The sequence below is a fragment of the Suillus subalutaceus genome (genome assembly GCF_016647625.1).
Source record: "Suillus subalutaceus strain FC151 chromosome Unknown DFJ58scaffold_139, whole genome shotgun sequence".
Classification (NCBI taxonomy): Eukaryota; Fungi; Basidiomycota; class Agaricomycetes; order Boletales; family Suillaceae; genus Suillus; species Suillus subalutaceus.
This window is the reverse complement of record NW_024540388.1, coordinates 63,112-87,935: the sequence shown is the minus strand read 5'-3', so window position 1 is coordinate 87,935 and position 24,824 is coordinate 63,112. Positions and strand designations below refer to the sequence as shown.

The 24,824-nt window shown below is 47.7% G+C and overlaps 11 protein-coding genes across 11 annotated transcripts; 5 read left to right on the top strand and 6 right to left on the bottom strand.

Annotated features, from left to right (window-relative positions):
- Positions 1–450: 450 nt before the first annotated feature.
- On the top strand, positions 451–1,496 carry DFJ58DRAFT_845525 (uncharacterized protein; the record flags this gene model as incomplete). The annotated part of the gene is made up of 12 exons (XM_041393161.1): positions 451–526; positions 586–618; positions 663–704; positions 764–796; positions 841–882; positions 940–972; positions 1,017–1,058; positions 1,117–1,149; positions 1,194–1,235; positions 1,295–1,327; positions 1,388–1,420; positions 1,477–1,496. 12 exons carry the CDS (start codon positions 451–453, stop codon positions 1,494–1,496), a joined length of 462 nt encoding a protein of 153 aa, XP_041238878.1.
- A 299-nt stretch (positions 1,497–1,795) lies between these two features.
- DFJ58DRAFT_96689 (uncharacterized protein) lies at positions 1,796–2,884 on the bottom strand. The gene is made up of 3 exons (XM_041395654.1): positions 2,595–2,884; positions 2,017–2,529; positions 1,796–1,965 (listed from the first exon to the last, which is right to left on the bottom strand). The coding sequence occupies exons 1-3, from the start codon at positions 2,739–2,741 to the stop codon at positions 1,915–1,917; spliced, it is 711 nt and encodes a 236-aa protein (XP_041238877.1). The 5' UTR covers positions 2,742–2,884; the 3' UTR covers positions 1,796–1,914.
- A 216-nt stretch (positions 2,885–3,100) lies between these two features.
- Positions 3,101–3,403, bottom strand: DFJ58DRAFT_615052 (uncharacterized protein; the record flags this gene model as incomplete). The annotated part of the gene is made up of 1 exon (XM_041380952.1): positions 3,101–3,403. A coding segment is annotated over one exon (303 nt), but the record flags the coding sequence as incomplete, so codon positions are not given.
- Positions 3,404–3,629: 226 nt separating this feature from the next.
- Positions 3,630–5,574, bottom strand: DFJ58DRAFT_858659 (S-adenosyl-L-methionine-dependent methyltransferase; the record flags this gene model as incomplete). Its single annotated transcript, XM_041393976.1, has 11 exons — positions 5,264–5,574; positions 5,034–5,214; positions 4,745–4,980; positions 4,680–4,694; positions 4,565–4,625; positions 4,395–4,513; positions 4,201–4,311; positions 4,054–4,150; positions 3,934–3,995; positions 3,763–3,884; positions 3,630–3,702 (listed from the first exon to the last, which is right to left on the bottom strand). Coding segments are annotated over exons 1-11 (1,326 nt in total), but the record flags the coding sequence as incomplete, so codon positions are not given.
- A 1,630-nt stretch (positions 5,575–7,204) lies between these two features.
- Positions 7,205–7,965, top strand: DFJ58DRAFT_708629 (uncharacterized protein; the record flags this gene model as incomplete). Its single annotated transcript, XM_041383792.1, has 2 exons — positions 7,205–7,369; positions 7,414–7,965. 2 exons carry the CDS (start codon positions 7,205–7,207, stop codon positions 7,963–7,965), a joined length of 717 nt encoding a protein of 238 aa, XP_041238874.1.
- Positions 7,966–11,774: 3,809 nt separating this feature from the next.
- DFJ58DRAFT_96658 (uncharacterized protein) lies at positions 11,775–12,443 on the bottom strand. Its single transcript, XM_041395653.1, has one exon. It carries the CDS (start codon positions 12,369–12,371, stop codon positions 11,991–11,993), a length of 381 nt encoding a protein of 126 aa, XP_041238873.1. The 5' UTR covers positions 12,372–12,443; the 3' UTR covers positions 11,775–11,990.
- Positions 12,444–13,646: 1,203 nt separating this feature from the next.
- Positions 13,647–15,843, top strand: DFJ58DRAFT_748881 (acid protease). The gene is made up of 6 exons (XM_041387619.1): positions 13,647–14,084; positions 14,142–14,479; positions 14,530–14,662; positions 14,713–14,943; positions 14,998–15,528; positions 15,580–15,843. The coding sequence occupies exons 1-6, from the start codon at positions 13,911–13,913 to the stop codon at positions 15,658–15,660; spliced, it is 1,488 nt and encodes a 495-aa protein (XP_041238872.1). The 5' UTR covers positions 13,647–13,910; the 3' UTR covers positions 15,661–15,843.
- On the bottom strand, positions 15,844–17,289 carry DFJ58DRAFT_811326 (WD40-repeat-containing domain protein). Its single transcript, XM_041391476.1, has 5 exons — positions 17,177–17,289; positions 16,942–17,126; positions 16,809–16,881; positions 16,010–16,786; positions 15,844–15,953 (listed from the first exon to the last, which is right to left on the bottom strand). The coding sequence occupies exons 1-5, from the start codon at positions 17,255–17,257 to the stop codon at positions 15,885–15,887; spliced, it is 1,185 nt and encodes a 394-aa protein (XP_041238871.1). The 5' UTR covers positions 17,258–17,289; the 3' UTR covers positions 15,844–15,884.
- A 38-nt stretch (positions 17,290–17,327) lies between these two features.
- Positions 17,328–18,229, top strand: DFJ58DRAFT_718462 (RNA polymerase; the record flags this gene model as incomplete). The annotated part of the gene is made up of 6 exons (XM_041384476.1): positions 17,328–17,396; positions 17,453–17,535; positions 17,594–17,698; positions 17,754–17,835; positions 17,889–17,996; positions 18,095–18,229. The coding sequence occupies 6 exons, from the start codon at positions 17,328–17,330 to the stop codon at positions 18,227–18,229; spliced, it is 582 nt and encodes a 193-aa protein (XP_041238870.1).
- Positions 18,230–18,347: 118 nt separating this feature from the next.
- Positions 18,348–19,035, bottom strand: DFJ58DRAFT_718461 (3-hydroxyanthranilic acid dioxygenase; the record flags this gene model as incomplete). The annotated part of the gene is made up of 4 exons (XM_041384475.1): positions 18,348–18,523; positions 18,581–18,661; positions 18,718–18,820; positions 18,871–19,035. The coding sequence occupies 4 exons, from the start codon at positions 19,033–19,035 to the stop codon at positions 18,348–18,350; spliced, it is 525 nt and encodes a 174-aa protein (XP_041238869.1).
- Positions 19,036–21,302: 2,267 nt separating this feature from the next.
- On the top strand, positions 21,303–22,634 carry DFJ58DRAFT_907966 (isoprenoid synthase domain-containing protein). Its single transcript, XM_041395083.1, has 4 exons — positions 21,303–21,509; positions 21,565–21,720; positions 21,778–22,066; positions 22,122–22,634. The coding sequence occupies exons 1-4, from the start codon at positions 21,340–21,342 to the stop codon at positions 22,470–22,472; spliced, it is 966 nt and encodes a 321-aa protein (XP_041238868.1). The 5' UTR covers positions 21,303–21,339; the 3' UTR covers positions 22,473–22,634.
- The last annotated feature ends 2,190 nt before the right edge of the window (positions 22,635–24,824 follow it).

Below are 24,824 nucleotides of genomic sequence, written 5' to 3'. Positions count from 1 at the left end.
TGCGCCTACTGGATTCCTTGCAGTGATATGTCTCTGCATGGCTCTTTTTGATCAATTCAAGGAAATCACCTGACAAAATTGTTGAACAGTACCTCCGAACCACATCTCCATTCTCACTATGAACCTCGCCACACCTTTCTTTTGTGTCAGCCAACTATCGGAAGAATGTTTTACCTAAATAATCAAGACGCAAAAGGAACCAATGCGGGCCTCCCTGATAACAGACTTCCTTGCCTCGTGCTGGCGCATTGAACGAGCAGGTTGCGAATGGAAGAAAGCTCAGGCTTTTCCTAAGCATATGACATGCACACCGAAACGATCATATGATGAAGGTTTCCGCGAATGAATCTGCAAGATAATCGAGCTACCCAAAGTTATAAAGGCCTCTCCTTGCATCAATTGTACACTCAACCCCCTCTAACGATCACTGCTACTTACATTCTAACCATCATGAAATTCACTTTGTCTTTCATTTTTGTCGCTATCGCTTTGCTACAGATGACGGCGGCATCTCCCGTCGCCGAAGGTGATTCTTCAGTGCTAGTTTCATTCTCTCTTGGACTATTCATCTGGTTGATGATATAGGCGTTGAGAAGCGCTCGCAAAAGAAGTTCGCGTGTATGTTCCAGCATGCTCATCCTATCTACATCATGTCTCACTAGACCATTCAGATGAGCTTGCCGAGGACTTTTCTGATGCTGAAGGTGATTCTTCAGCGCTACCCTCATTTTGTCACGGACTACTTACTTGGTTGATGACATAGATGTCGAGAAGCGCTCGCAAAAGAAGTTCGCGTGTATGTTCCAGCGTGCTCATCCTATCTACATCATGTCTCACTAGACCATTCAGATGAGCTTGCCGAGGACTTTTCTGATGCTGAAGGTGATTCTTCAGCGCTAGCCTCATTTTGTCGTGGACCACTTACCTGGTTGATGACAGATGTCGAGAAGCGCTCGCAAAAAAAGTTCGCGTGTATGTTCCAGCATACTCATCCGATCTACATCATGTCTCACTAGACCATTCAGATGAGGTCGCCGAGGACTTTTCTGATGCTGAAGGTGATTCTTCAGCGCTACCTCATTTTGTCATGGACTACTTACCTGGTTGGTGGCATAGATGTCGAGAAGCGCTCGCAGAAGAAGTTCGCGTGTATGTTCCAGCGTGCTCATCCTATCTACACCATGTCTCACTAGACGCTTCAGATGAGGTTGCTGAGGACTTTTCCGGTGCCGAAGGTGATTCTCCAACGCTAGCCTCATTGTCACGCGGACTATTCACCTGGTTGATAACGTAGATGTCGAAAAGCGCGCCGAGAAGCCATTGTCATGTATGTCTCAGCGTGCTCGCATTATTTGCATCTTGTCTGACGAGATGCGCATCGTGGCAGACATTGTTGCCGAGGAATCCCGTGATGTCGAAGGTAATTGTCTAGGGCTTTGTTTTGAATATTATAAGTTTACGTTGTTTGATATACAGGTCTTGGAGGTATGTCTTGAGCATCATCTTGGAGTCTCGACTCTTTTTAAACCATTACCGCCGCTGCAGCCTAAGGGATGTTGTCTCTGTCTGGGACAGCGAGTGCAACTTGTCTTTGTTATGGTGCAAATTAGTCCAGTAACAGTTATGATCGATGTATTACTATTGCACAATCATTTTATCGCAAGAACCAATCCCTAACTCTCGCTAAGTGTCGAGCACTGCACTCATCCTCTGCTTCTGGGATTGAATCACAGTGGTTGGAGGCCTTCTAACCTTGCTACCTATATAATAAATTGAAACTTACTGGATCGGATAATCAAATCACCGGAGATCTAAGACGAGAAATAGCAACACAGCGGAGTATGTCTTCCTCCTTCATGCCAGTCGAAAACGCACTGCGGTGGTCAGCAGCAGCATCAACTGCTTCTCTCAACTTCACCGTCTGCGTTTGGTTCTGTGTTGGGGTCGGAGTGAAGAGATGTTGTGCTGAGAGGTGTGTCAACTAGGGGCTGATAGAATGGAGGACGCTTCACCCACCAAAAGAGACTGCACCCTATCGTCTTCGTCTAGGGTCTTCGTCGTCCGTGGTTTGTAGAGTAGCGATCGCAGGCGGGGAGGGAGGGTCGTATAGGGCTGACAGGTCCCAAGCTCGCCACGCCGATCTAATGGATCTACAGGGATATTCCTTGACTTGTGGGCAGCTGGGACAGCACGGGGAGACTGTGGCTGTTGTTCACGAGACTGGGGTTGTACGATAAGATAAGAAGGGTCATCGAAGCTGCCTGAGCGAGGACGGATACCACGGGTGGATGGTGGAGGAAGGAGTGGGCCTGGGGAGAGGGCAGTAGAAATAGATGTCGAAGAGGTGTAACGATGATGAGGTTGGTTGCGCGAACGCAGTATGGCAGTCCTACTTGGAAGTTCGTCTGCCACCTCATCAGCAGACAACTCGGAGAGATCGCTTTCGTCATATCCTATCTCCGTGGTGTCTGAAGGTGGGTAGTCCGAATGAGACGACAAAGATGTCACCCGATAAAGATTAATGCGGGTCTGCAAGGAAATTGCACCACTTTGAGCCCCCGCGGTACAGGAGTGGTGATGCAGGTGATGCATACCTCGGGAATGTAACGGCCTCTTAGGGGTGGAATTCGGATGGTAAGTTTCGAGCTGCTGAGCGTTATCTTCGGGGCGGATGGTGCACCGATGTTCATGTCTTCTCGACGTTTTCTCTTGGGCTTCCGAGGACGAACAGGAGTCTCCATGCCTTTGGGTGTCCGCTTTGAAGTAGGTTTTCGGGGTTCTGGTTTTCTGTCTTTGCTTTCTTCTTCTTCGGAAGACCTGGTTCTTCTGAGCCTTCTATGTGAGTGACTTCCTCTTCCCGTTTACGTTTTCTCTCTCGTAATGCAGCTTCCTTTTCGGCAGCCTCTTTTGCGATTCCTTCCTTCAAGAGTTCCGCAAAACTTTGAGCGTCTCCTTGTAACCACACATCAAAGACGCCCTCCTATTCTCGTGTCGGCCCTGGAAAATCAAAGTTCAAATAAAGGGAGAGTCACTCGTCTGGCGATGTAGCTGATCCCTTGCCGGGAGAAGGTGCCGGTATCGCAAGACCTGTAGACGCGGACGCTGTATCCCTCGACGTAGTGCATCCTCGGGCGCGTACCGCCTTCGAGAATTCACGAACCATGCGTTTGGCACCTGGAACCTTTAAACTCGTACCAACCACAAGCAAAGCATCCACACCGCTCCGCCCCTTGCCTTTGGAACATCCAACGAGATCCCTCCTCGCAACTTCGCCCACGCCCTCCCCGTCTTTATGTAGTTCGTTACAAAGGACCACACTGGGTCGCAACTTTCCCACACCTCGGGCTCGCTTTCCGACAAGTTGACGCGTCTCCTCCATTTTGGTGCACTCGGGGCAATAAGGGGGTATTCTAATATTCAGTACAGCACCGAGCACGGCTTTTGAAATGACCAATGACATTCGATAACTAGGCGTGAACGCGGAGGCTTTGTTCTAGTGTGCGTAAGTTGCCACGGTCTGTTTCACTACTAACCTCAGCTTTGCTCGTTCTAGTCGCCTTGAGTAAATTATGACGGGAGACAATGATATACACTACATATCGAAGAACCTGCCTCTGGCATCAGCTCTGAGCGATTCTGAATTCCATGACCATTGTCTCTACAAGATCATAAACCTGGCTGAGTACTAAGCCAACAGAGGCCCTGTCAATTATCGCCAATCAACCACCGCCAACATATCAAGATATACTAGAATGAACTTACCCAAGGATCTTCAGCTCATCCAATGTTCGTTCCTTGGAATTTAGAACAAGCCACATCGTCATGTCCATTTGGTATGATCTGTGAGTGCCTGCCCCAAAGTTCGGTAACATAGGTTCAGGGGCCTTGGGATCATGAATTCAGAAATACGCTAGGCCGCACTCTGAAACTCACGATGCTCAACCCGTCAGTTCCAATGCTAGGTTCCTGCAATGTGCGCAAGAGCACGCAATCATCTAGCACGTAAAGTATTGGCTTTGCAGAAGATACCCTATTGAACTGCAGCTGACTTACGAATTAACACTCGGCTGTTCGGTCCCATGACCTTGCGAATGTTACGAAGGATCGTCGTTGCGTCGCGGTCCTGCCAGTTGTGGATAATGTTCCTTAACTACATAATAAGACGCTCAAATTACTGAGGATGCAGGGGGGAAAAGAGACTCTTACATAATAAACATCCTTCCCAACAGCAGGTACGTCCTCGAAAAAATTGATTGGCACGAACTCCACGCGCCCGTCTATCAGTGCCTCAGGAGCATTCTTCTCCCATGCCTAATCAAATACGAATAAGCCGCCCGCTGAAATGATCATGGCTAGTGGATGTTTGAACTCGCATTTTGTGCCTCCAGAAGAACTTCCGGGAGATCCTGATTAGTTATTTTGAGATGAGGGAACATTTTTGCCAGAGGAGTGGAAAATGTCCCAATGCCAGATCCGATATCCACCACAGATGAAACGTTATCCCAAGGATAGTCTTACGACCTACATCAGTCGCGTTAACGATTCATAAATAACGATGGCTTACGATGCAGAACTGCAGAAGCGCCCATCATCTCATTTAAGCCAAGCATGCCCCTGTGAAATGCCTATAAACGTGACTCTGTGAACCGGCAGTTGTGGATGAAGCACTCTGCACGCACCTCTCGTTTCTCATCCTATAAAATGTGTCAAGTAAGCGAAGGGCAATGTGACGACGAAAGCTCACGTCATTATTGATCATTTCCCAGTAGTCACCCTTCATACCCTCCTTCCTGAAAGCCAATACCCGGGGTGCTTTGTCGAGCTCATGTGAACGAGAAAATTCTTCGTCGATCATACTCTCATAGAGAACTCCGGCGTATTTCGCGACGTCCTGAGAATGAAGTCCTGCAAAACATCCAGTGTTGTTTGTTGACTTGAGTATGAGTGATAGCCGAGTGTTCGCGAAGACATCTTGCTCGACTGTTTAATACGTTAAAGGCTTCAGAGAAATTGTCAATTGTCATGCACATTACCTTCTCTAAAGCAACCCATGAGGGATAAAGCTCGTAAGACGCGCGCAGTCTTGCTCTTGTCAAGGTTGACTGCTTCAGCCAGCCTGTCCACGCTAAGACCTTCTGGATGTTTGTCCAAAACATCTGCAATGCGCGCTCGCAAGGCAACATCTATGCAAGCCCAATTGTAATTCAATACAGACTTAGGAAATGAGCAACAGAGGAGAGTTCGTTTGTAAGAGGACACTCACATTCATCACTGTGTGTTGGGGGGGAGCCAGTATTGCGCTCAATTGGTGGTATGCACCTTCGAGCAGCCTAATTGCCTTTTTGAGGGCAACTGTATCTGTCGCTGAGTCGAGGGGGTGGAAGGTGGTTGCGTCGACAGTGGGAACCCCATATCCTGTGTTCTTGTATTCCGCGATTGCTTGGCGTGCAGAGGAATTGATGATGTCCAAGAGAGCTTCAAGTTTGGCCTCCCGTTCATTCAAGTCCGTCATCTTTTGGGAATGATACGATGAAGAAAAAAACGGTGCTCCCGTCTAACTCCCGTCAGTGGTTTTTATATCGTGTTTCCTGCCGTTATAAATGAGTGAATGCACGAACATAGTAAGTACTAGAGTTTATGATATCAGTTGGACCTCGGTTCCTGCTAGCGTATCGGGTCTGCCAGAGGTTTGCCGCCCGAACCAGTTTTGCCGGTTATAACCGGCAAAAGTCTGGGCTATGCCATGTAGGATACAAAAAATATGTTATCCAAAGATTTAACTGCCACATCAACAGCGCCACGTCGTAAGCTGTCAGCAACGACTCGCGAGAGTGGTGATGAAAACAATACCATTCCGAAGTAAACAGTAATGAAGTTAGCGAAGGGAACAAAATGACAAGGGGGAGCAAGCATGCGAGTAGCGGATCATATGATACCTACTATCCGGTGATGACATTAAGCTGAAGCGAACATGTTGAGTGGAGCTCCGAGGGTTTGGAGAAACTCGAAAGAACCGAGTAGATCCGACTGATGACAGGGTACCAGAAACCGATTTTCGAACTTGACGGGGTACCTAGTTTACATAGCCGAGCAATATTATGGCACTCCGAACGCAGGAAACGCGTGTTGTCATTGTTAAAACATCCAGAAACGGTACCACGCATGAGCCCACCAGGCGGACACTGGTTTTCATGGGCTGTCTTGCAGGACAAAACCGGGCTCCTGCAAAAAAAGCGTGCCCCAGGATGCCAAACCCTTTGGACTCTCGTGGGGGCATGCCGTTGGAGCAGGGCCAGCAGCCTAAGCCCAAAGCAAGGCAGACAAGCTGAGATGATGATGGACGCTAGCTACGAACATGGCGAAACCTAGTCTACGTGCTGACTAAGCTGTGGAAAGGGCCGATTGATCGTCGATGATCGGCGCCTTTCAGCACCCGGCAACCTTCTCTCTAAGAGTACCAGCAAAGCCCGGCTTTGTTGGTGTTCTACGAGACGCGCCATCTGCCGGTCTACACCGCCTTCTGCGTTATCAAACTTCCACCTTGCTTTTAATCGCCATCAAAGCCGGCTTGTTAGAGAGTTTAAGCGAGTAAAAGACAGTCTGGCAGGTAAGGGTTAGTCTTATTTTTAGAACGAAAATCTACCACTCGAAGGCCTCGATATACCTTTTCAGTGAAGTTTTCTCAGTACTCCACTGTGACAACTCTTACTCATATCGCGAGCGATTGCAGGGACTTGTAGTATTCTAATTTCTGAGTTTTCCCTAGTTGTGCGTGGTAACGGTCGGGTAGGGAGAGCGCGGCAGGTACATCCGAGGCAGGTAATAAACTGTAAGCCTGAACTATGTATAGAAGCAGCTCAATAGGTTCATCGGACTCCATCCTACCCGTAACCCGGCCCAACCAACTTATGAGTCTGCGGGAGACCCGGGTCTGCAGCGATACGCACTATATTCCTCTTTTCCGTCATCCAGATCGTCCTACCCGCGGAGCCGATCACAGGTACTACTCGTTCTCGTACCACCCGGTCCATGATTCACCCGTTGGTACTGCCTGGGTGGGTACTCTGGTAAGCCTATCTGTGAAAATTCCAGCATCGCCGTAATAATTAGTTTGTGCACATCCGGATCGACTGTCTGAGCTTCAACCTTCGATGCAGTTTTCACGAATAAAAGCGTTCGCAAAGGTCGAGAGTTCTTCAGGAAGATGGAGTCCCTTCTCAAAATATCACTCATTCTCTCGCCCCCTATTGCGATGCACGTAGCGTTCACGCCCCCTCATACCCCCACAAGTGACGATGTTGTCCACGAGAACTTCATTGAGTGGATTCTCTTTTGGGATATCAACTATGGGCTGTCAATTACAAAGGTAGTTGATCGTTGGTTTTCCACCATCTTCTCTAACGAAACTATCAGGCATTTTCCTGGGCTATTGCTTTCACAGAACTCGCTATCACTGCCTCACACGCTATAGATCCCAACATTTTCCCCAGCGGGTTACAAGCGGTAATTGGCTCACTTCGAGCGATTCAAGATGTTTCCATCACTTCCCCTTTAGTTTTCGGCACCGCACTCATTGTCGTTGGGGGATTCATCCGCTGGTGGTGTTTTCGCACCCTTGGTCGTTTTTTCACATTCAAGCTCAGTGTCCGCAAAGGGCACCAGCTTGTCACGAGTGGACCATACGCGGTCGTCCGCCATCCATCCTACGCGGGAGCTGCTCTGCTCTCCATCGGCCAGTTTATATTGCACGGGTCGCTGTCTTCATTGGTTAGACGCTCAGGGGTTTTAAACATCCCTGCATTGAAAGCGATTGCGGTGGTAGTGCTAATGGGGAGAATGATTGTCGTAGCAAGCCTCATACTTAGGATCGGGCCCGAGGATGAAACGGTGAAGTCAATTTCCAGAGCAGAGTGGGAGAACTGGGCTAAGGTAGTCAAGTATCGCCTTATTCCTGGCATTTATTGAACCAATTACGCATGTCATGTAATGTAGCGCGTAATGTTGTGGAATGCGTGGTGTCTAGATGCAGCAGCGAGACTTAATGAGAGTGAACTACTTACTGTTGAAAATTCATCTTCTTGAAGTTCGACGTAGATCTTATCATTACAGCAAGAGCTAACCTTATTAAGCCTGAGAAGGCTTGTACGTGAAAGCCGCGGCCAATTGAGCATAAATCGTCTGGTGTGTCTCAGATTCTCCGTGCGGTGATTGACGTCGATGCTGACACCAAACGCACCTCTCGACGGCGAAAAAAACTCATTCCTGAGTTTCGGTTGAGTACGGTGGAGTAGGGGTCCCAAGGGCAGGAGCTGCGCACCAAGGGTCCTATCGATAATCCTCTACGCCGGTGGGAAACTTTCTACATAGCTTATGGCATACCCTACTCTACCGTTCTTCGACAGGAATATTATGTAATATAGCTACAAAATCTCCAATGTCCTGACGTCCAACATGGCATTAACGCAAGCCATGTCCCCAACTTGTGCGACGATACTATGATCTGATGCGATCCTCTTGTACTCCCCACCACGCTGCTGCGCTAGCAAAAGCGCGTCAAAAGGTTGTCCAAGACGGACGAGCAACCTCAATGCTCGCAAATGAGACTGCGAATCAGCTAGGTGAATGTTTTTACGCGGCTGCCTCGGCGAAAGTGCGCCAAAACGCTGCCTAAGGCGAACGAGCAAACGCAACCTTTGCGGACGGGAATGCGACTCAGCCGGATCATTCTCTTCAGGGGACCGCCTTAGCGGATCGTCTGACAGAGACCCGGGCTCAGGCCAATCATCCGCGCTCTGCATCTCCTCTGAAAAGTGGGGCAGCTCGAGATCATAACGATCCCATGGACGGATGAGCAAGAATGTTTGCTGAATAGGCCTTGCCGGTGAGAATTGAATCAGCTTGTTTTCTGTTGTGATTAGCAAGTCTTGGAGCCCGGCTGCCTTGACGTCGTAGGTAAAGTACGTCTCTTGATCGTGACCACGCCTCCGTCTGAGTTCGGTGACCGGAAATGCGATGCAAGGCAGTTGCAGTCTGGAATTCGCAAAACGAGGAGTACAGAGGTTCTCAACGAGGGTGTACAGTTTCAAAGCCGACTCCACAGCCACTGTATTTCGTAGCGCGGTGGCAGATTTCTGCATCTCGTCTTCGGATAGAGTTGGCAGCTTGCATGGCGAAGCTTTGTACGAGGAAATATCGGCTGGCAGACAACTATTAAAGTTGGATGATTGTCCTACCCAGTCCAACGCAGTGATGTCGCCCGAATGAGCTATGATCTCCTGCAAAAGACGTCCGAGCGCGTTTTGTTTCTTCTCTCCGTACATCACAGGTAAATGGACGCCGAAAATGCCAAATAATGAATATGCGATGTCTTCCTGTAATGTCGTGACACGGCTCGATGCCCATTGAAGTTTCTCCCGGGCACCTTTCATTCCCGGGCGGAAGGCAACGAGCGCCCGTGTATCTATGCCAGTCGAATCTTCTAACTCCTGCATGATAGTGACAGACTCCTTGTGGTTGGTAGAACTGGCGTCGAGATATAGGGACCAGTCTGCTTGATAGAAGAGAACGATATTAGGAGCGAGGAACTCCTGAACAGTCCATCCTCGCGTGTTCCAAATGCTATTTGCGAGCGCACCAGACTTTGAGGACGGCGGAACATCCGACAGGTAGATGATGGTAAGTGCTGAATGGTGATACCAGATGAACATGGAGTTGACTGATTCTTGGAGCTCAACATTGTTGTTCTGGTCGATGCAATACGTATCGACCCATGCCCAATGATACCCCATATCACGAGCGACTTGGCAGAATTTCTGCAATTTCACCACGGCTCCAACTGGGTCCAAATTGTATATGACTTTGTGCTGAACGTCATGTAGCAATGGCTCCTTCTTCTCCCACCTATGCGATAACATGACCCAACTGAAGTACTTCGCGACGGCTTCTCTGATGGGTTCAATTTGGAGGGGCTCATGCATCACTGATGAAGAAAAAAGTTCTTTGTACTCCGTGCTCTTCTTGAATGCGTTGATCTGTCCATCTCGATTACACAAACATCCAGCGGAAGTGTCGATTAGACGAAGCGGGGCGTTTTCCAGGTGAGTGTGAATGGCTTGTCGAACAGCAGCGTCCGTTACTTCAGATGCGCTGATATATTTCTGACGTAGCTCTGTAGAATGAATTAATGATCTTCATGATCAATGCATGAATTATTTTGGGATTACTTTGCATCTGTGCGTCAGGAGCATTATTCAACTTGGAGAGCATGGTTTTGAAAGATTCGAATACATCATCATAGCGCTGTGCTCCATGAAGCGCCGCAAGCTTCAGTTCGTACCCAAGATAAGACGAAGGGTTGAGCTCAATGACCTACGAATATCATTACGTTGGTTAAATAAACGATGGTGATCGCCCACACCTTTTCTGCATCGGAAAGGGCCTCCGCATATAGCATTCGTCCAAACTTCCCCTTGCTGCGGTGTGCAAAGAAGGAGTCATATGATGAATCCAGCCCGAATGCTGCAGAAAGTGTGTTTTCGATCGACCAGAGCCGAACCTTCCCCTTATAGTCTCCACTCACGAGTAGTTCTCCGTTGGGAGAAAGTGCAACGCAGGAAGCCCATGAGGTGTGTTTTAGCGCCTGTCCTATCTGCTGGTGTGATTTTGTGCTCCACAGCCGCACAGTCATGTCGTTCGAGGCAGTGGCAATGAAGAAGCCATCAGACGAGATGGCGAGCGAGCTGATCAACTGAGTGTGACCAATGCAGGGTTGATCAATCTGGCATCCATTCGAGGAGTCCCAGAACTTGACTGTTGTGTCGGCTGATGCGGAGACAAGTTGCTTGCCGTCAGGCGACCATACGGTACCTTGAACGTAATATTCTCCGTGAGCTTTGATCTTGAAAAGAAGTTCAGCATCATCGGTGCACCAAACTCGGATGGTACCGAGTGATTCGATCGATGCCAACTTTCGCCCATCTGGGCTGAATGCCACACTCAAGACCGCATCCTGATTACCATCGAGTGTTGAGAGGATAGCGCCGGTCTCCGCATCCCATATAATAACTAGATTATCTCGAGACCCGCTTGCGAGTCTCTTTCCATCGGGTGAGAAGCAAACAGACCACACCGTGCCTGTATGCTTTACCAGTGGATCGAATACTTTCTGCTTGCTTTCGACGTCCCAGATGATGATGATGTTATCTAGTCCACCGCTCGCAACCCACCTGTCGTCTGGCGATACAGCCACTGATTTCACGAAGTCGGTGTGCCCCTCGAATGGCCCTCCTACCAGTTCTCCTTTCTCCACGTCCCAAATTCGCAATGTTTTATCATCTGAACCGCTGACGACTCTGCGACCGTCTTTGAAAAATGCCACTGCCCACACCGACCTCTTGTGCGCTCGCATAGTCTGCGTTGGCGCTGGCTGTGCTGTCTGCATAGATGTCGTGCCCCTTCTCACGATAAGAGACTTTTGTTTTGCTACATCGCGCATTCCTGACATGTCACATTGGCCTACAAAAGGAGATAGACGGTCAGCATTCGAAGTTAACGATCCGCGGAAGCATACCTTTTGGATGTTATGTGCTGTGGGTAGTTTTTTCAACTCATGTGGGTGCATTTGTAGGGTTACCGTTTGCTCTATCCCACGCTTTATTTCGCTTCTTCTATCTCCACAGCCTCTCTGCATAGACGCCCGTCATATCAATCTCCTTCCCACCGCTGCTGGAGAGGTAAGGGGGAGTACAAGAGTATTATTATTAGAAACTTGCAAATCAGCCAGGTGGATATTTTTACGCATCTGACACGGCAAAAATGCGCCAAAACGCTGCCCAAAACGAGCGAGCAAGCTCAACTCTCGCGTTGGAAGATGCGAGTCAGCTAGATCATTCTCTTCAGGAGATCGGTCAAGCGAATCGTCTGACGGAGACCCAGGCTCTAGCCAATCATCCGCGTTCTGCATCTCCCCTGAAAATTCAGGCAGCTCGAGATCATAGCGATTCCACGGATAGATGAACAAAAATATTAATATCTGCCGAACAGGCCTGCAATGCTGGTGAGAGTTGAATCAACTTTTCTTCCGTTATGATTAGCAAGTCTTGGAGCCCGTCCACCTTGATGTCGTAGGTAACATGTCTCCTGTCGTAACCGCGCCTTCGCCTGAGTTCAGTGACCAGAAATGCGAGGACGACAGAACATCCGACAGGGTGCGATTGGGATAATCGGATTAGAAGCACCCGTACACTAGTGACTAGTACGCTTGAATAGTGATGAAGTGCCTTGAGCTTCATCGAAATATATAACGACACACGGTTCGAGTACAGCAGTTCAAGCACCATGAGTCGAAACGCCACGAGACAGACTTGAAGCATTGTGAACTGACAAGGCCATAGTACTAGTATAGTTGCGGACACGCAAACTCGACGACTTTGTTTTTGACTCGGGGAATTTTTTTGGCATCAAACTGAGCGCGGGAACAGATAGGTCAAATTACGTCTAAAACCGGTCTCGTTTGAATTTTCCCACGTGTTTTGGGCTGGCCAAAATTTTGGCCGTTTTCAACAACATTAAGGGAACGTGCCACCTTTATCAACATGCATGACAACTTAAAACAAGGATAACGCCGTACCTGCCCCTCATGCACATGGACAAGCTGTCGAAGATGGACAACGAAATGGCAAACTGGCCCATTCCGGACGAATTTGCGCTGCACTTCGATAGCATCACATATAATTTCCAAGTAACACCCGAGGCTCTATGAAGGCAACCTTATTTAACCTATCCACACAAATACCGCTCTTAACGGTTCCATCGCGGAGATTGAGTTCACCGTGGTTCATTGGAAAATCCAAGACCATGATACTTTCCAAGCGACCGCGGAAAATGTAACCATCCTGAGGTATATATTCTAGTAATTCCACACACTAAAGATTGTTGCCGCGTGAACGTGTGCCCATTAGACGGTGCAAGATTCCGATGTCAACCAGGCATAACAACTCCAATTAATGGCGATACAGATGCTTCAAGCTGACATGGCCTTGTAGAGGATGTTCCGTGAGAAGATTCAAAAGACCAGGTGCAACGGTATCGTGTTCGTGTGTCTATGAGTGGCTGTAACTGATATCATGATGGCAGCCACCTCCTTTCCGGAGGTAACATGGCCTGGAGTATACATCATTTTAACAGCAAGCTGGGGAATGCAACGGAGACTGGAGCACGCACAAATGATTCCATATTTGAAAGGTCGTTACCCGTGAGGAAAGCGCTTTGCTAGTCACGGGAATGGGGTTGGCAACTTGGTGGCACACATTTTCAGTCACAGTACTTGAAGTCGAGGTTGGTCCAGTGCTAGACTGTGCTAGATGGCCATGATTATTCCCCCGCGTGACGCGTGACGCGTCAGTGGGAGACTTTCTACATAGCTTATTTTACCTTGGAGTGATCCGAGTGATATAAAACTCTTGGTCCAGTGAAAAGCTGAGCTGATGTCAACCAGTTGCAATTTTTTTTTGGTCTTGTTGCGGTGCTACCGTTGCGATCTCTGCAAGTTGGGAACAACAAAGTGTCAACGTTTCAACTGCGGGCTATACTAGGCTATACTTGGCTATACACGTGCTTATGTCATTGTTATGAAGACAAAAGGTTTTGCGCAACGAACATATAAGAACCGCGTGCATAGTTCAATGAAGTAACTCACTTTTAGGTCCACTTGGGATCTTTTCACCTTCCACGTCTGCGAACTCTGGCCTGGCGCCATACTGTCTTTCACCCAATTTCATTCTTCCAATAGTTCGCCAGTCGATCTCAAATTCTCTTTCAACTTTTGCTAACTGTTCCAGTTGTCGCTAGTCGACGTTGCTCTCACTGTTATTTTCACTCTTTTGTACTTGCAAAGAAGTTCTTCACGCGTGATGCAGTTGTCAATCGTTTTCGCTGTGCTATTAGCATGCATTCTAAACAGCACCCCATCTAATGCAATCCCTGCGAGGGCGAGGGCCCATCACCAGATACGAGCTAACCCAAGGATGGTTACAATGCCGCTGAAGCGGCTGTACGTTCCACGGACCGACGTCCACCCACAATTGGTGAGCCGATATGATCATCACCTCCCCGTACTAGCCCCTGACCATTTGATGGCACAGCTTCTCCAACAGCACATTAACCGTGGCAACAAACGCCTTGCGCGTATGACTGGACGTTCAGAACCCCCTGAACATGAACTCCGTGCAGAGATGCATAAGAGGATGTACATTCTTGAAAGCGCTTCAGTCGATGCCAGTAGTGCTACCACGGTGGCGAGGAGCCACTTTAGCAGACGCCACTCCCGTCATTCCAAACCTTCTACAATGGCAGCAAGCAATGTTTCTTCCACCGGCACTGGTAGTGGAGTTTCTTCTCTCGACATCCAGGCTGCCGAAAATGGCGGTCTCACTCCTGCTAAGCAACCTACTGCTAACAACACCCTTGGCCTTGCTATTGAGTGAGTGCAGTCGTTCTTCCGCTTAAATTGATTAACTGATGATCGTGCAGTGCGGATGATGTCGGATATATTGCAACTATTCAGATTGGTACTCCCCCCCAGAACTTTAATATCCTTATGGACTCTGGTTCCGCCGACTTCTGGGTCGGCAGTGAATCTTGTCAATCTCAGCAGGGTACTTGTGTAAGTTTTTGTTGACAGTAGCCGCTATAAACTACTTACACCAATTCAAGGGGAACCATACTTTCCTTGGCTCCAACTCGTCAAGCTCTTTCGTTCAGTCCAATCAAAATTTCAATGTGACGTACGGGTCTGGATCCGTTGCCGGTGTTCTTTGCCAGGACAACGTCAACATGGCGGGTTTGCAGCTCAACAACCATACCTTCGGCGTAGCAAACGAGGAGAGTGTGCAATTCTCTGCTGACACCGTGCCTTTCGATGGGTTGATGGGTCTTGCCCAATCGGTAAGTCGACTTGTTGATCTTGAGGCGCCAACACACTGACGGTTTCTTTTGCAGACACTTTCCAATGAAAAGGTCCCAACTCCTGTCGAATCTTTAGCGTCCAATGGTCTCATCTCCTCAGCTATCTCGTCTTTCAAAATCTCACGTCTCGCTGATCAACTTAACGACGGCCAAGTTACATTCGGCGGACTGGACACCACCAAATTCGTCGCCAGCACCCTTATTACGATCCCCAATGTCAGCAAGATAGGGTTCTGGGAAGGCGCTCTAAATGCAATCACGGTCAACGGACAAAACACAGGCATGACCGGGCGCACTGCCATTCTTGACACTGGCACCACCCTCATCATCGCCCCTCCGGCGGATACCCTGGCAGTTATGGCCATGATTGGTGGTACATGTGATACTCAGCAGTGTACGATTCCGTGCACGTCGAATGCAAGCGTCGCGCTGTCCTTTGGAAATGCGTCGTTTACTATCGACCCCAGAGACATGGTGGTGCTGCCTGTGGACCTCAATGATCCAACTGGTGACTGCACAGCTGGGATTCAGCCTGGCACTGTCGGAACGGACACGGAGTGGCTGGTATGTGTCTCTTTTCAACTGTATCATTGCTCCGCTGACTCCTTTTGGTAGGTCGGAGATGTGTTTTTGAAGAATGCGTATCTTTCTGTGGACACGACGAATAACGAAATTTCTTTGGCCAAGCTTTCTTAGTTTCTACCCCGCGAACTACCTAATGGTTTCAGGGTGTAGTTGTTCTCTACTAGCAGGATCGCAGGATCGATTCTTTCTTAGATTCGGGGAAAGGCATTGAATTATCTCCAAGCTGTATAATAGTCATCATTCATTACTATCATCACGCACGATATCAATTGTCTGAAGACTGAAGAATAAAATCTACACCATACATACATAATACTCGAACAATAAGTTTATCTCTACTTTTTTCGCAAGAGTTCCTTCGCGATTTCCTCGTTATCTGCCGACTGGTCTGGCAGCCAAAATGCCTGTACGGTGTGCCGTTAGTCGAGATACGTAGACGATTAAAAATCAAGATATTTACCAATTCCGCCCCTGCGGATACAATCATAGCTAACCGAGGATTGAATCTCACACATCTAGACGGACCGGGATGGCCATCAAGAGTAGTAAGCGGCTGAAGCCGCGTTGGGTGTGCCTTGAGATCAACGACGCCTGACCGCACAGGCAAGTTTTGGACGTCCCATATGATTATTTTCCCATTCAGACTGCCGCTGACAACATACTTGCTATCCGGCGTCCAAGACACCTCCTCACCGCTGTTACCCTTCGAGGGGTCGATAGTCTGCGGGGCGTCGATGCGTCGGCGCTCCAACCCAACGTGACCCTCCAACTTGGCCAACAGATGACCTTCAAACGCGTCCAAGATGTAGTGCGCATCACCAGAACAGCCAACAAGGATGTATTTCGCGTTTGGCGAGAATGAGAGAGATGTCATGTATATCGGGCGAGGTGGGTAGCTGACTAGGGCAAGGGTAGGGTCTTCTAGCGTTATGGTCAAGAACGGGTCTTTGTCGTAGTTTGCTTGGTCGTATAAGAGTATCCGTGAATAGTGATTCACGCCCACTGCGAACACTAACCCGCTGGAATCGTATGCGACGATGGGTGATGCGGGTAGGTTCAGGAGCCCGCGACATGTCGGGGCGCGGAGGTCCCATAATCGAACTGTTTTGTCCATTGAGCCGGACATGAAACCGTCGTCGATGGGTGAAACTTCCAAAGAGACGACGCGTCCGCTGTGCCCCTTGAAATACTGCAAGTATTTGTTGTCGTGGAGTGAATGATACCGAATGGTGTCAGTCTTCCTTCGTCGAAGCGTGTACGACGGTAGTATGCCTATGCGTGAAACGAGGAAGGTCGACCCCATATTTCTTAGAATACAACGTTTTGAGATGTCTAAGCGCGATACCAAAAAAATTAGTCGTCAGAAGGAGATAGAGTGTGGTAAGAACTTGCTTGCCCGTCTTGCAGCTGTACAACCGAAAAGTCTCATCTTCAGCTGCAGTCAACACTTGATCTCCCCGGTCATCGAATGTGATGGCGGTGATGTGTCGTGGCCCTTGATGTGATCTAGCGACAGGTGTTGACGGCAGTGTCGGTTCAACTGCTCCCTTGAAGATTTTCGCGGGCTTCAACTTTGTCTGGGATAGACCTGTCAGCGCACGCATACAGAGCTATATTCTGGGCTTACCATCAACGCATTTGAGAGCGGAATCGTCGCTGGTGGAGGAGCTGCTGCATTGCCGTTAGAGGTCGTTGGTGGAGGCGGCATTGTGAGAGGTTCGTCAAGGATCACTTTGGGCGTCTGAGTTTCAATACTGCTTTTGCCGGCTACTCCCCTCATGGCTGAAGACGAAACTGCGAAACTATGGAAGGTCAATCGGACAATTCATGAACTTGTAAAAGATAGGGTGCGAAATCATGTTTTTTGGTGTATTGGTGCATTTTTAACGAGTCATTGACGAAGGGGTACCAAGTCTCGGACGATGAGATCAACATGGACCTGACTACGTTCAGGTCGCATTATGCAAACAGTGGAGGCAGCGTCGAGTCAGTTGCGGTTATTCTGCAGCACTGTGCACTTGCAGATGCTGACTTGCATTTCCAGTCGAAACCAACTCAATTTCTTCACGAATTCCAGAGAAAATCCAGCAGATCAGATTTTCATATTCTTTTCAGATGAGAAAAGCGTCGGCGTTAAAACAATGCGGAAGTTCGTCTATGTGCGCCCCTTGTGCCTGTTCGTCTGATGTAGGGTGAACACGCAGGCTATTGGGTATTCTCGAGGAGAAGTCGATCATGCGGGGGATCATCATCTTTCCTGGCAACATGACGCCATCTGCACGAAAAGTGCGAGCTTGATTCTGTGTTCTCGCAATAGCAATCTTACGCTTTCTTTACAGGTAATTGCGGCGATGTCTCAACAATATCGGCTTGAGGAGTTTTCAGAAGCTGACTTGCTCGTCAATATCACGCATCACACACTGGTCCCGCGGCATGAGGTGTTGACTGTTGAGCAGAAAAAAACAACTTCTTGAAAAATAGTGCGTTTTTATTCTTAGAATGACTTGACGTGTTCTTACATTGTGACCCACTTAGTCGCCTGAAGGAAACCCAGCTTCCTCGAATACAGCTGGCCGACCCCGTGGCAAGATACTATGGACTTCGGCGAGGCCAAGTCGTTAAAATCACTCGTCCGAGTGAAACCAGCGGTCGATACGCCAGTTATCGTATATGTTTCTAGAGAAATATGTTATGGTTTGGATGGTTTTTCCATTATCATATTTACATGTATACTAGCACCAGAACACGAAATAGTTCACGCGGGGGTACAAATATTATTCACCTCCGACGGGATAGTACTACTTCGCAGGAGCGACGTTCCCGCATTCCTTACACTTCCTCAATTCTTCGGTCGACATCCAGCGTTGAATAACGGGCTTCAGTTGCGTTCCGAGGTCGGTGACGTGGAAAGTCTCTTTGTGGATGATAGTTGGCTTGGTATGGGAAGGATCACGACAGTACCACTGTAGGGAGTCTGAGTGCGAAGAAGCGTCAAGACACATTATCTAGCGCAGTAGGGATCTGTACGCACCATGAGATGCATCCGGACGAGCAGCTTCGATAACAATTCCGATTGTATCGGCGAAGCGGACTGGGTTGTGTGGTGTATTGGCTAACGTAATTTTGGTAAAATCGATTCATTTGACGATGATAGGGTCCTCAACGTACCTGGCAGTAAAAACATCTCTCCCTCCTCGATCCTGATATCCTTGAACTCATCCCCGTCTACCACTCTAAGCAGCATGCCACCCTTGTACTGATAAAACCATTCCTGAAATGAAATCGGTACAATTTCTTATCTTAGCGATCGTAGAGACGCACTTCGGTCTCATTCACATGATAATCGTTTCTCTCATTGGGACCGCCTACAGCCATCACAGTAAAGTCCTTCTGCCGATATAGGCAGAAGTTGTTCACAGGAGGCTTGAGTAGGTGCTGGTTTTGATCGAGCCAGCGCGGGAAGTTGATAGGTGGAAGGAGAGGCATTGTTAGATGTGTTCGGTGTTTGGTACTAAGAGATGCGAAATCGGGTGCATATGACGGCCAGGGACGTTCGCTCGCAACTTGCGGCCCGATCACATATCCGTACAACTATTATAAGTAGGTGTTGCAGCTACATTGCGATCCTGTTATAACTAACGGTAAATGCTCGTAGGCGATTGTGACGATGGCGAGTGCTTTCATCGGTCGGAACTCGATTATGAGCGCTTGCCAAAATCCGGAGTTTTCCCTGATGGCGGCTGCAAGTGCTTCCTTTTTTTGTTTCTGCCAGTATGCGGGCCGCAGGAGCTATAGGCCTCTACTTTTCTGTTCCTAACAAAGCTCAGCTTCAAGTTCCCCCGCTAATCTGAGTATGATCGGGTCTTCCAAGACGAGCCAACCGTTGAGACTTTGATTGTACTAGTCACTCCAGCTCCTAGTGAGTCACTTATACGCGCGCGCTCTGGAATTTTCATCAAGCTTGAAACGTTAATTAGGTTAGAGAAGAAGAAAGTGCCGGCTATGCACTCATTATATTTGGCAGGGCTTTTTTTGGTCCTAGTGTTTAACGTTTATTGTCCGGTGGGGCCTTGTCCTACTATGGTAGACAATACATGCTGCGTATCTCTGTATCTATGTGTATATCTATGTGCGTTTGGATATTCTAAGCAATGGCGCCTGCATGGGGTGTATTAAAGCCAACTAAAGGCGATAAGGGTTAGTTTTAGGTTCTGACAATGTGCGTCGCTGTGTTCTCTATTCCTCTTCTTCATCGACCGGTGGGGTGACGTCTCCGAAAATGGTCTCTAGGCGTTTGGTTTTGGCTATGCATTTGAGGGCGGATTTGATACATTGAAAAGATATTTGAAGTCGTGCGCCTTTGTTCCGATCTCATCTACGGGTGCTATTCTTTGCCTAGTGTACGCTGGACATGCTATGAGGAAATGGTGCGTGGTTTCTTCTCTTTCGCATTTCGGGCATTTCGGGGTGGGAGATCTTGATTCTGTAGAGGTGTTTGTTGAGCGGTGCATGGCGAGTGGCGATCTGGCGGGGCTAGTGCCATGTCAAAGTATCTCGCATCGCTCGAAATGTGTATCCTTGGCCTACGGATGAAGATCCGATTGCGGTAGGGTTTTATCAGAAACGCTCTTTTGAATATTGTCTGTAAAGGGGAAGCAAATGGCGAGACATACGGAGACATCGAAGGCAACTCAGACGAAACCGACGTATTCTGCAGTGTGCACAGATATCGGCTTCTATCTGCAGACAGGATCGGTTTAGTCCGCAGCGACACGTTTGCCATGTTTGCTTACTGTGCTGATTTAATCACGAGTCTTGGGGGCTTGTTTATTATGGCTCTTACGGCTATCCGCGAGTCCCGAAGGTTAGTTTGCGATTGCGTCCTAGAATTCGTTCCGGAGTGACGGTTCTCGTGTTCGTGCTGGAACATGAACCAGGTAATACCGTAAACTGGAAGAGGAGCTGGTTCCTGTTTAGGAAGGTAGCGGTGCACATTCGAATCATTGGTAACAGTACTAGTATTTTACTTGCATCTCTCCATGCCCCTCACTCGATTTCAAAAACAGTGCCACTGTCGTGCGTAGTGTTCACCCTGCAGTCGTAATCGATTTCAGGAGATCATCACTCTCGAACAACACTTTGCAACCCCCGCCGAAAACGTGTTCGGTAATATAGTCTAGAACGCTCTAGAATAGGTGTGTTAGTGGTCTCGCTCCATCTGAATTTGCTTTTGACTGTCGTTTTGTAGAATTAATCTAACACCCGATGACTGTGGGATGACAATGACTAGCTCGGCGCTCGGCTTTTTCTGGTGACTAGTGGCACTTGCTGTCTGCGCGATCGCCGGAATAAACGTTATAATCACCCACAATGCTCTTTGTCAGTCGTCGGTTACTTACCATATGGTGGTGCTCACCCCGGTATAAGTGACGATGCTGTGACGGTCATACCATCTATAGCTGAAGGATATTATTATCAACATTGCATGTTCAATGCTGCACTAATATAACCCGCACCGATATTTATGCGACTTAAAACCATATCCAGCCAAGACGCAAGGGACTTGAAACCTGCTTCCGAGTCACAACTCTCCAGGTTTGGTCTGGTTTGTGTATATCCAGCTGTTATCATACTGGACAGATTGTTTGAGGTACGTCAGGCTGACGAAAATAAGTGACATCGCCTTATATCAAAATTCCTTTTGACAAAAAGGACAAGGAGTTTGACGTAGACGCAGTGAGAAGCGGGTATAAGTACTCCTACGGTCACTACTGGCTTCACAACTCCAACATGTCTTCTGCAGTCATCCAGTACACTCTTCCCGACTTCTTCTCCCTCTGTGCCTTCAACTTTAGCAAACCTAACCCTCACTTACAGGAGTGCAGAGCAGAGAGCAAGGCGTGGGTCGCTCGTTTCAATGTTTTCAACGACAAACAAAACGCTATCATGGAAAAGAGCCAGTCTGAGCTTCTCGGTGCCCTCGCATACCCATACGCAGGGCGCGAGGGCATTCAGAACAACCTGCGACTTCCTCAACTTGTTGTTCGTCCTGGATCATCTTAGCGATGACATGAATAGCAAGGATGCGAATGGCACATGCGAGGCCTTTTATCAAGTTATGGCTGATCCAGACTTCAAGCACGAGTCTAACTTGGCCGAAATCATTCTCGAGTATGTATAATTTAGGCTTGCGCATTGTGTGTCTTACTGATGGGATTGGTTTCGCAGTTTTCGTCAAGCCATTATCCATTCCGCCAAGCCGCAGTTCTTCAAACACTTCCTGAGCGACCTGAAGAGATATACCAAAGCTGTTGCGGATGAAGCAGAACTCAGAGAAGCTGGACAAGTTCTCGATCTCATTAATTTCGTGCCTCTTCGTCGTGAAAACAGCGCCGTGAGGTGTTGTTTCGCCTTCATAGAATATAACCTCGACATCGAATTACCTGATGCAATCTTCGACGATCCTATCTTCCAAAGTGTTTATTTTGCGGCCGTTGACATGGTGTGCTGGACAAATGTGTGTACCTCTGCAGCCTTAATGATGACCAAGATCGTGAACTAACTGAGAGCAGGACCTCTTATCATACAACGTAGAGCAGGCCATGGGCCACACCAGCAACAATATTGTTACTGTTCTGATGCGGGAGAAAGACGCAAGCGTTCAAGAGGCAGCGGACTGCATTGGAGTTGTCTTTGAACAACTCATGACTCGCTTTCTGAAGGACAAATCTCGTTTGCCGTCCTGGGGCGCAGATATCGACCGTGACGTTGCGCTCTACGTCGAAGCTCTTACACGTTGGGTTGGTGGAAACTTGGTCTGGTCGTTCCAGTGTTCAAGATATTTTGGAACTGCCAACAATGTTGCCCTCCTCACTCGGTTGGTGACTTTGTACCCCAAGGATATCGAAGATGGGCAAAAGTGAAAGAGATGGATGATTGAAGGTGACGGATGTGTGTGGCGCAGTACTTGGAGATAGGATATGATAGACTGGGTCTTGTCTCTAATTCTGAGGGTGATGTTGAGCTCTGCATTAGACCTTTTTTACTCGAGTTTAATCTAGTTTATACAAGCATGGATCAATTTGAATGAGACTGTAAAAAAATTCACGTGTGTGTGCTTCTTCAAACCTCGGTTACATGGATTCGAGCTACATTTCAACTGCTCTGCTGCCCATTTGTTCCCTTGTGTCCAGATTCCACACCCGAAGACTCTTGTTGTGGGAGCCAGTAATGATAGCAGGAGCGTCAACAAGGGGGTGGCCACTTGTGCGCACTAAGCTGAGTAGGTACTAAGTTGCATCTCTCACATCAGGAAAAAACAAAATTTGTGGGAGTCCTGGTAGTCCTGGTGACAGCTATGTAGCACTATAAAACTTACCCTTTTTTTTCTTCAAATATAGCGGTTGATCTTGTTGTTGTTTGTCACATGCTTATTTTTTAGAGTATTCAACACAACAAGCTCGGTCAATAAATGTAAATAAGCTATAAAATTTTTGTGGTGCTCAGTACCCTTGATCTTATTGTCGCACTTTGACTGCCTTAAATTTACCTCGGTCCTTAGAAAAACTATAAAAATAGTGACTTATGTTTCTTAGCCACCTTAATGCTATTTTTAAGTGGTGTAAGGTACAAAAAGGAACTGGGAGATTTGCTGATGCATTTGATGACATCATGCTTCTTTGTGCTTCTTTGTACTTCTCCTCAATAACTGGGCCTAGATTGTAAGATTCTGTTGATGAATGAGTCCAATTGGTCAGTTGTGTGATCTACATTTGCTGAATTTGGCTCAAGCTATCAAAATTCCTCTAAGTCCTGCAAATGAGTACAATATCAAGTCCACTTACTTGGCATTGCAGGTTTGTGCCAGCACTCAACTTCAAAAACATGTTGGAATTACACTTTAAGCCATTGGTAACTACACTGAGTCCGATTGGTAATTGCATTTGCTGGATTTTGGCTCAAGATATCAAAACTCCTCTAGTAAGTACAATATGTCCAATTGCTTGACATTGAAGTTTGCACAAGCGCCCAACTTGTATTTAAGTCATTGGTAGCTACACTTGTTGCCTAATCACACAAATTTCAAGACATTAAATTGATTTATTGCATTACAAACAGATTATCATTATGGGACACACATAATGGATATGTATGCTAAAGTATGTGAACACATTACTGATAGTGAACAAAGTGCAGGAATAGCACAGGTTAAGGTGTGGGAACATGAATAGTGCTGCAGGAATGCATGTAGGTAGCATGGGAAAGTGTGGACTAAGTGTCAGACAAGGGTTGCAACTGAAACAAGTGAAGACTGCATATAGGGGAGTGCCAATTTTGGCAACATCATAATAGTGAAATGGAGGCAAACAGTTGAATGACAAGACTGGTTATTAGATATATGGTACTTACTGTAAGGTTCTGTCTGGACACAAATTTCACTTGAGAAATTCAAATCGAAATTCACCTTTGGTGTCATGTGACTCTGCTCCCATGACCTTCCGAAGTCACCTGGGCATATGCTCCGCTATCATGATAACCAGGGATATATGATATCCATCCAGCGCACTGACTCAGTACAACACCCATAATGGACATCTCACTACAGCGATGACATGCAGATGTCCGTTGACGCCGACTTACTTTCATCTTCATGTGCATTGCTACACAAGTTGTGTATCTGTACCAATTATTATTCCTATTTACAAACACACGTATTCCATACCACACATCAGCCTTGACTGGTGAAGCATGGGTTTATGAGCTTATGACAGGTCACCCTGATAGAATCCACCACAATTTTGGTGTTAACCTTGAAGTCTTTGAAGCACTGGTGAAGATTTTGCAACAAAATGGTATCCAAGTGTCTCACAATGGCATATCAGTAGAGGAACAACTGGCAATTTTTTTGTATGCCTGTGTAACTGGGCTTTCGACTCGCCATCTCGGTGAGCGATTTCAGTGTTCCCCTGATACCATTGCCAGGTGGGTACTCAGCCTTTGTCTGAGTCATATCAATATCCTACTGAATTCTGTTGTGCTAGGTACTTTAAGCACTTGCTTAACTTTTTCTCGGATGACCTATTCTATTCCTCGCAAGTCCACTTACCCACGATTGAGACTCCCCTATCCTCCAAAATTCTGGATGACCCTTGATTTCGCTTTTTTGATGAATGTATCGGTGCCGTAGATGGCACACACATCCGAGTCTTCGCCTCAGCCAACCAGCATGCCACCATGCACAACCGCAAAGGATTTTTATCCCAAAACTGTCTCTT

What these genes read in the sequence shown, in the direction of transcription:
- DFJ58DRAFT_96689 (XM_041395654.1), bottom strand. Translation starts at nt 2,741, where the DNA reads ATGGAGACTCCTGTTCGTCCTCGGAAGCCCAAGAGAAAACGTCGAGAA. An exon ending in GAGGCCGTTACATTCCCGAG is followed by an intron (nt 2,530 to 2,594) that starts GTATGCATCACC and finishes ATTTCCTTGCAG; the next exon opens with ACCCGCATTAATCTTTATCG. An exon ending in ATAGGGTGCAGTCTCTTTTG is followed by an intron (nt 1,966 to 2,016) that starts GTGGGTGAAGCG and finishes CACACCTCTCAG; the next exon opens with CACAACATCTCTTCACTCCG.
- DFJ58DRAFT_96658 (XM_041395653.1), bottom strand. Translation starts at nt 12,371, where the DNA reads ATGCTTCAAGTCTGTCTCGTGGCGTTTCGACTCATGGTGCTTGAACTG.
- DFJ58DRAFT_748881 (XM_041387619.1), top strand. Translation starts at nt 13,911, where the DNA reads ATGCAGTTGTCAATCGTTTTCGCTGTGCTATTAGCATGCATTCTAAAC. An exon ending in AATCTCAGCAGGGTACTTGT is followed by an intron (nt 14,663 to 14,712) that starts GTAAGTTTTTGT and finishes CACCAATTCAAG; the next exon opens with GGGAACCATACTTTCCTTGG. An exon ending in TGATGGGTCTTGCCCAATCG is followed by an intron (nt 14,944 to 14,997) that starts GTAAGTCGACTT and finishes TTTCTTTTGCAG; the next exon opens with ACACTTTCCAATGAAAAGGT.
- DFJ58DRAFT_811326 (XM_041391476.1), bottom strand. Translation starts at nt 17,257, where the DNA reads ATGCCGCCTCCACCAACGACCTCTAACGGCAATGCAGCAGCTCCTCCA. An exon ending in CGCTCTCAAATGCGTTGATG is followed by an intron (nt 17,127 to 17,176) that starts GTAAGCCCAGAA and finishes GGTCTATCCCAG; the next exon opens with ACAAAGTTGAAGCCCGCGAA. An exon ending in TACAGCTGCAAGACGGGCAA is followed by an intron (nt 16,882 to 16,941) that starts GCAAGTTCTTAC and finishes TATCGCGCTTAG; the next exon opens with ACATCTCAAAACGTTGTATT.
- DFJ58DRAFT_907966 (XM_041395083.1), top strand. Translation starts at nt 21,340, where the DNA reads ATGTCTTCTGCAGTCATCCAGTACACTCTTCCCGACTTCTTCTCCCTC. An exon ending in GCTATCATGGAAAAGAGCCA is followed by an intron (nt 21,510 to 21,564) that starts GTCTGAGCTTCT and finishes GAGGGCATTCAG; the next exon opens with AACAACCTGCGACTTCCTCA. An exon ending in TTGGCCGAAATCATTCTCGA is followed by an intron (nt 21,721 to 21,777) that starts GTATGTATAATT and finishes TTGGTTTCGCAG; the next exon opens with TTTTCGTCAAGCCATTATCC.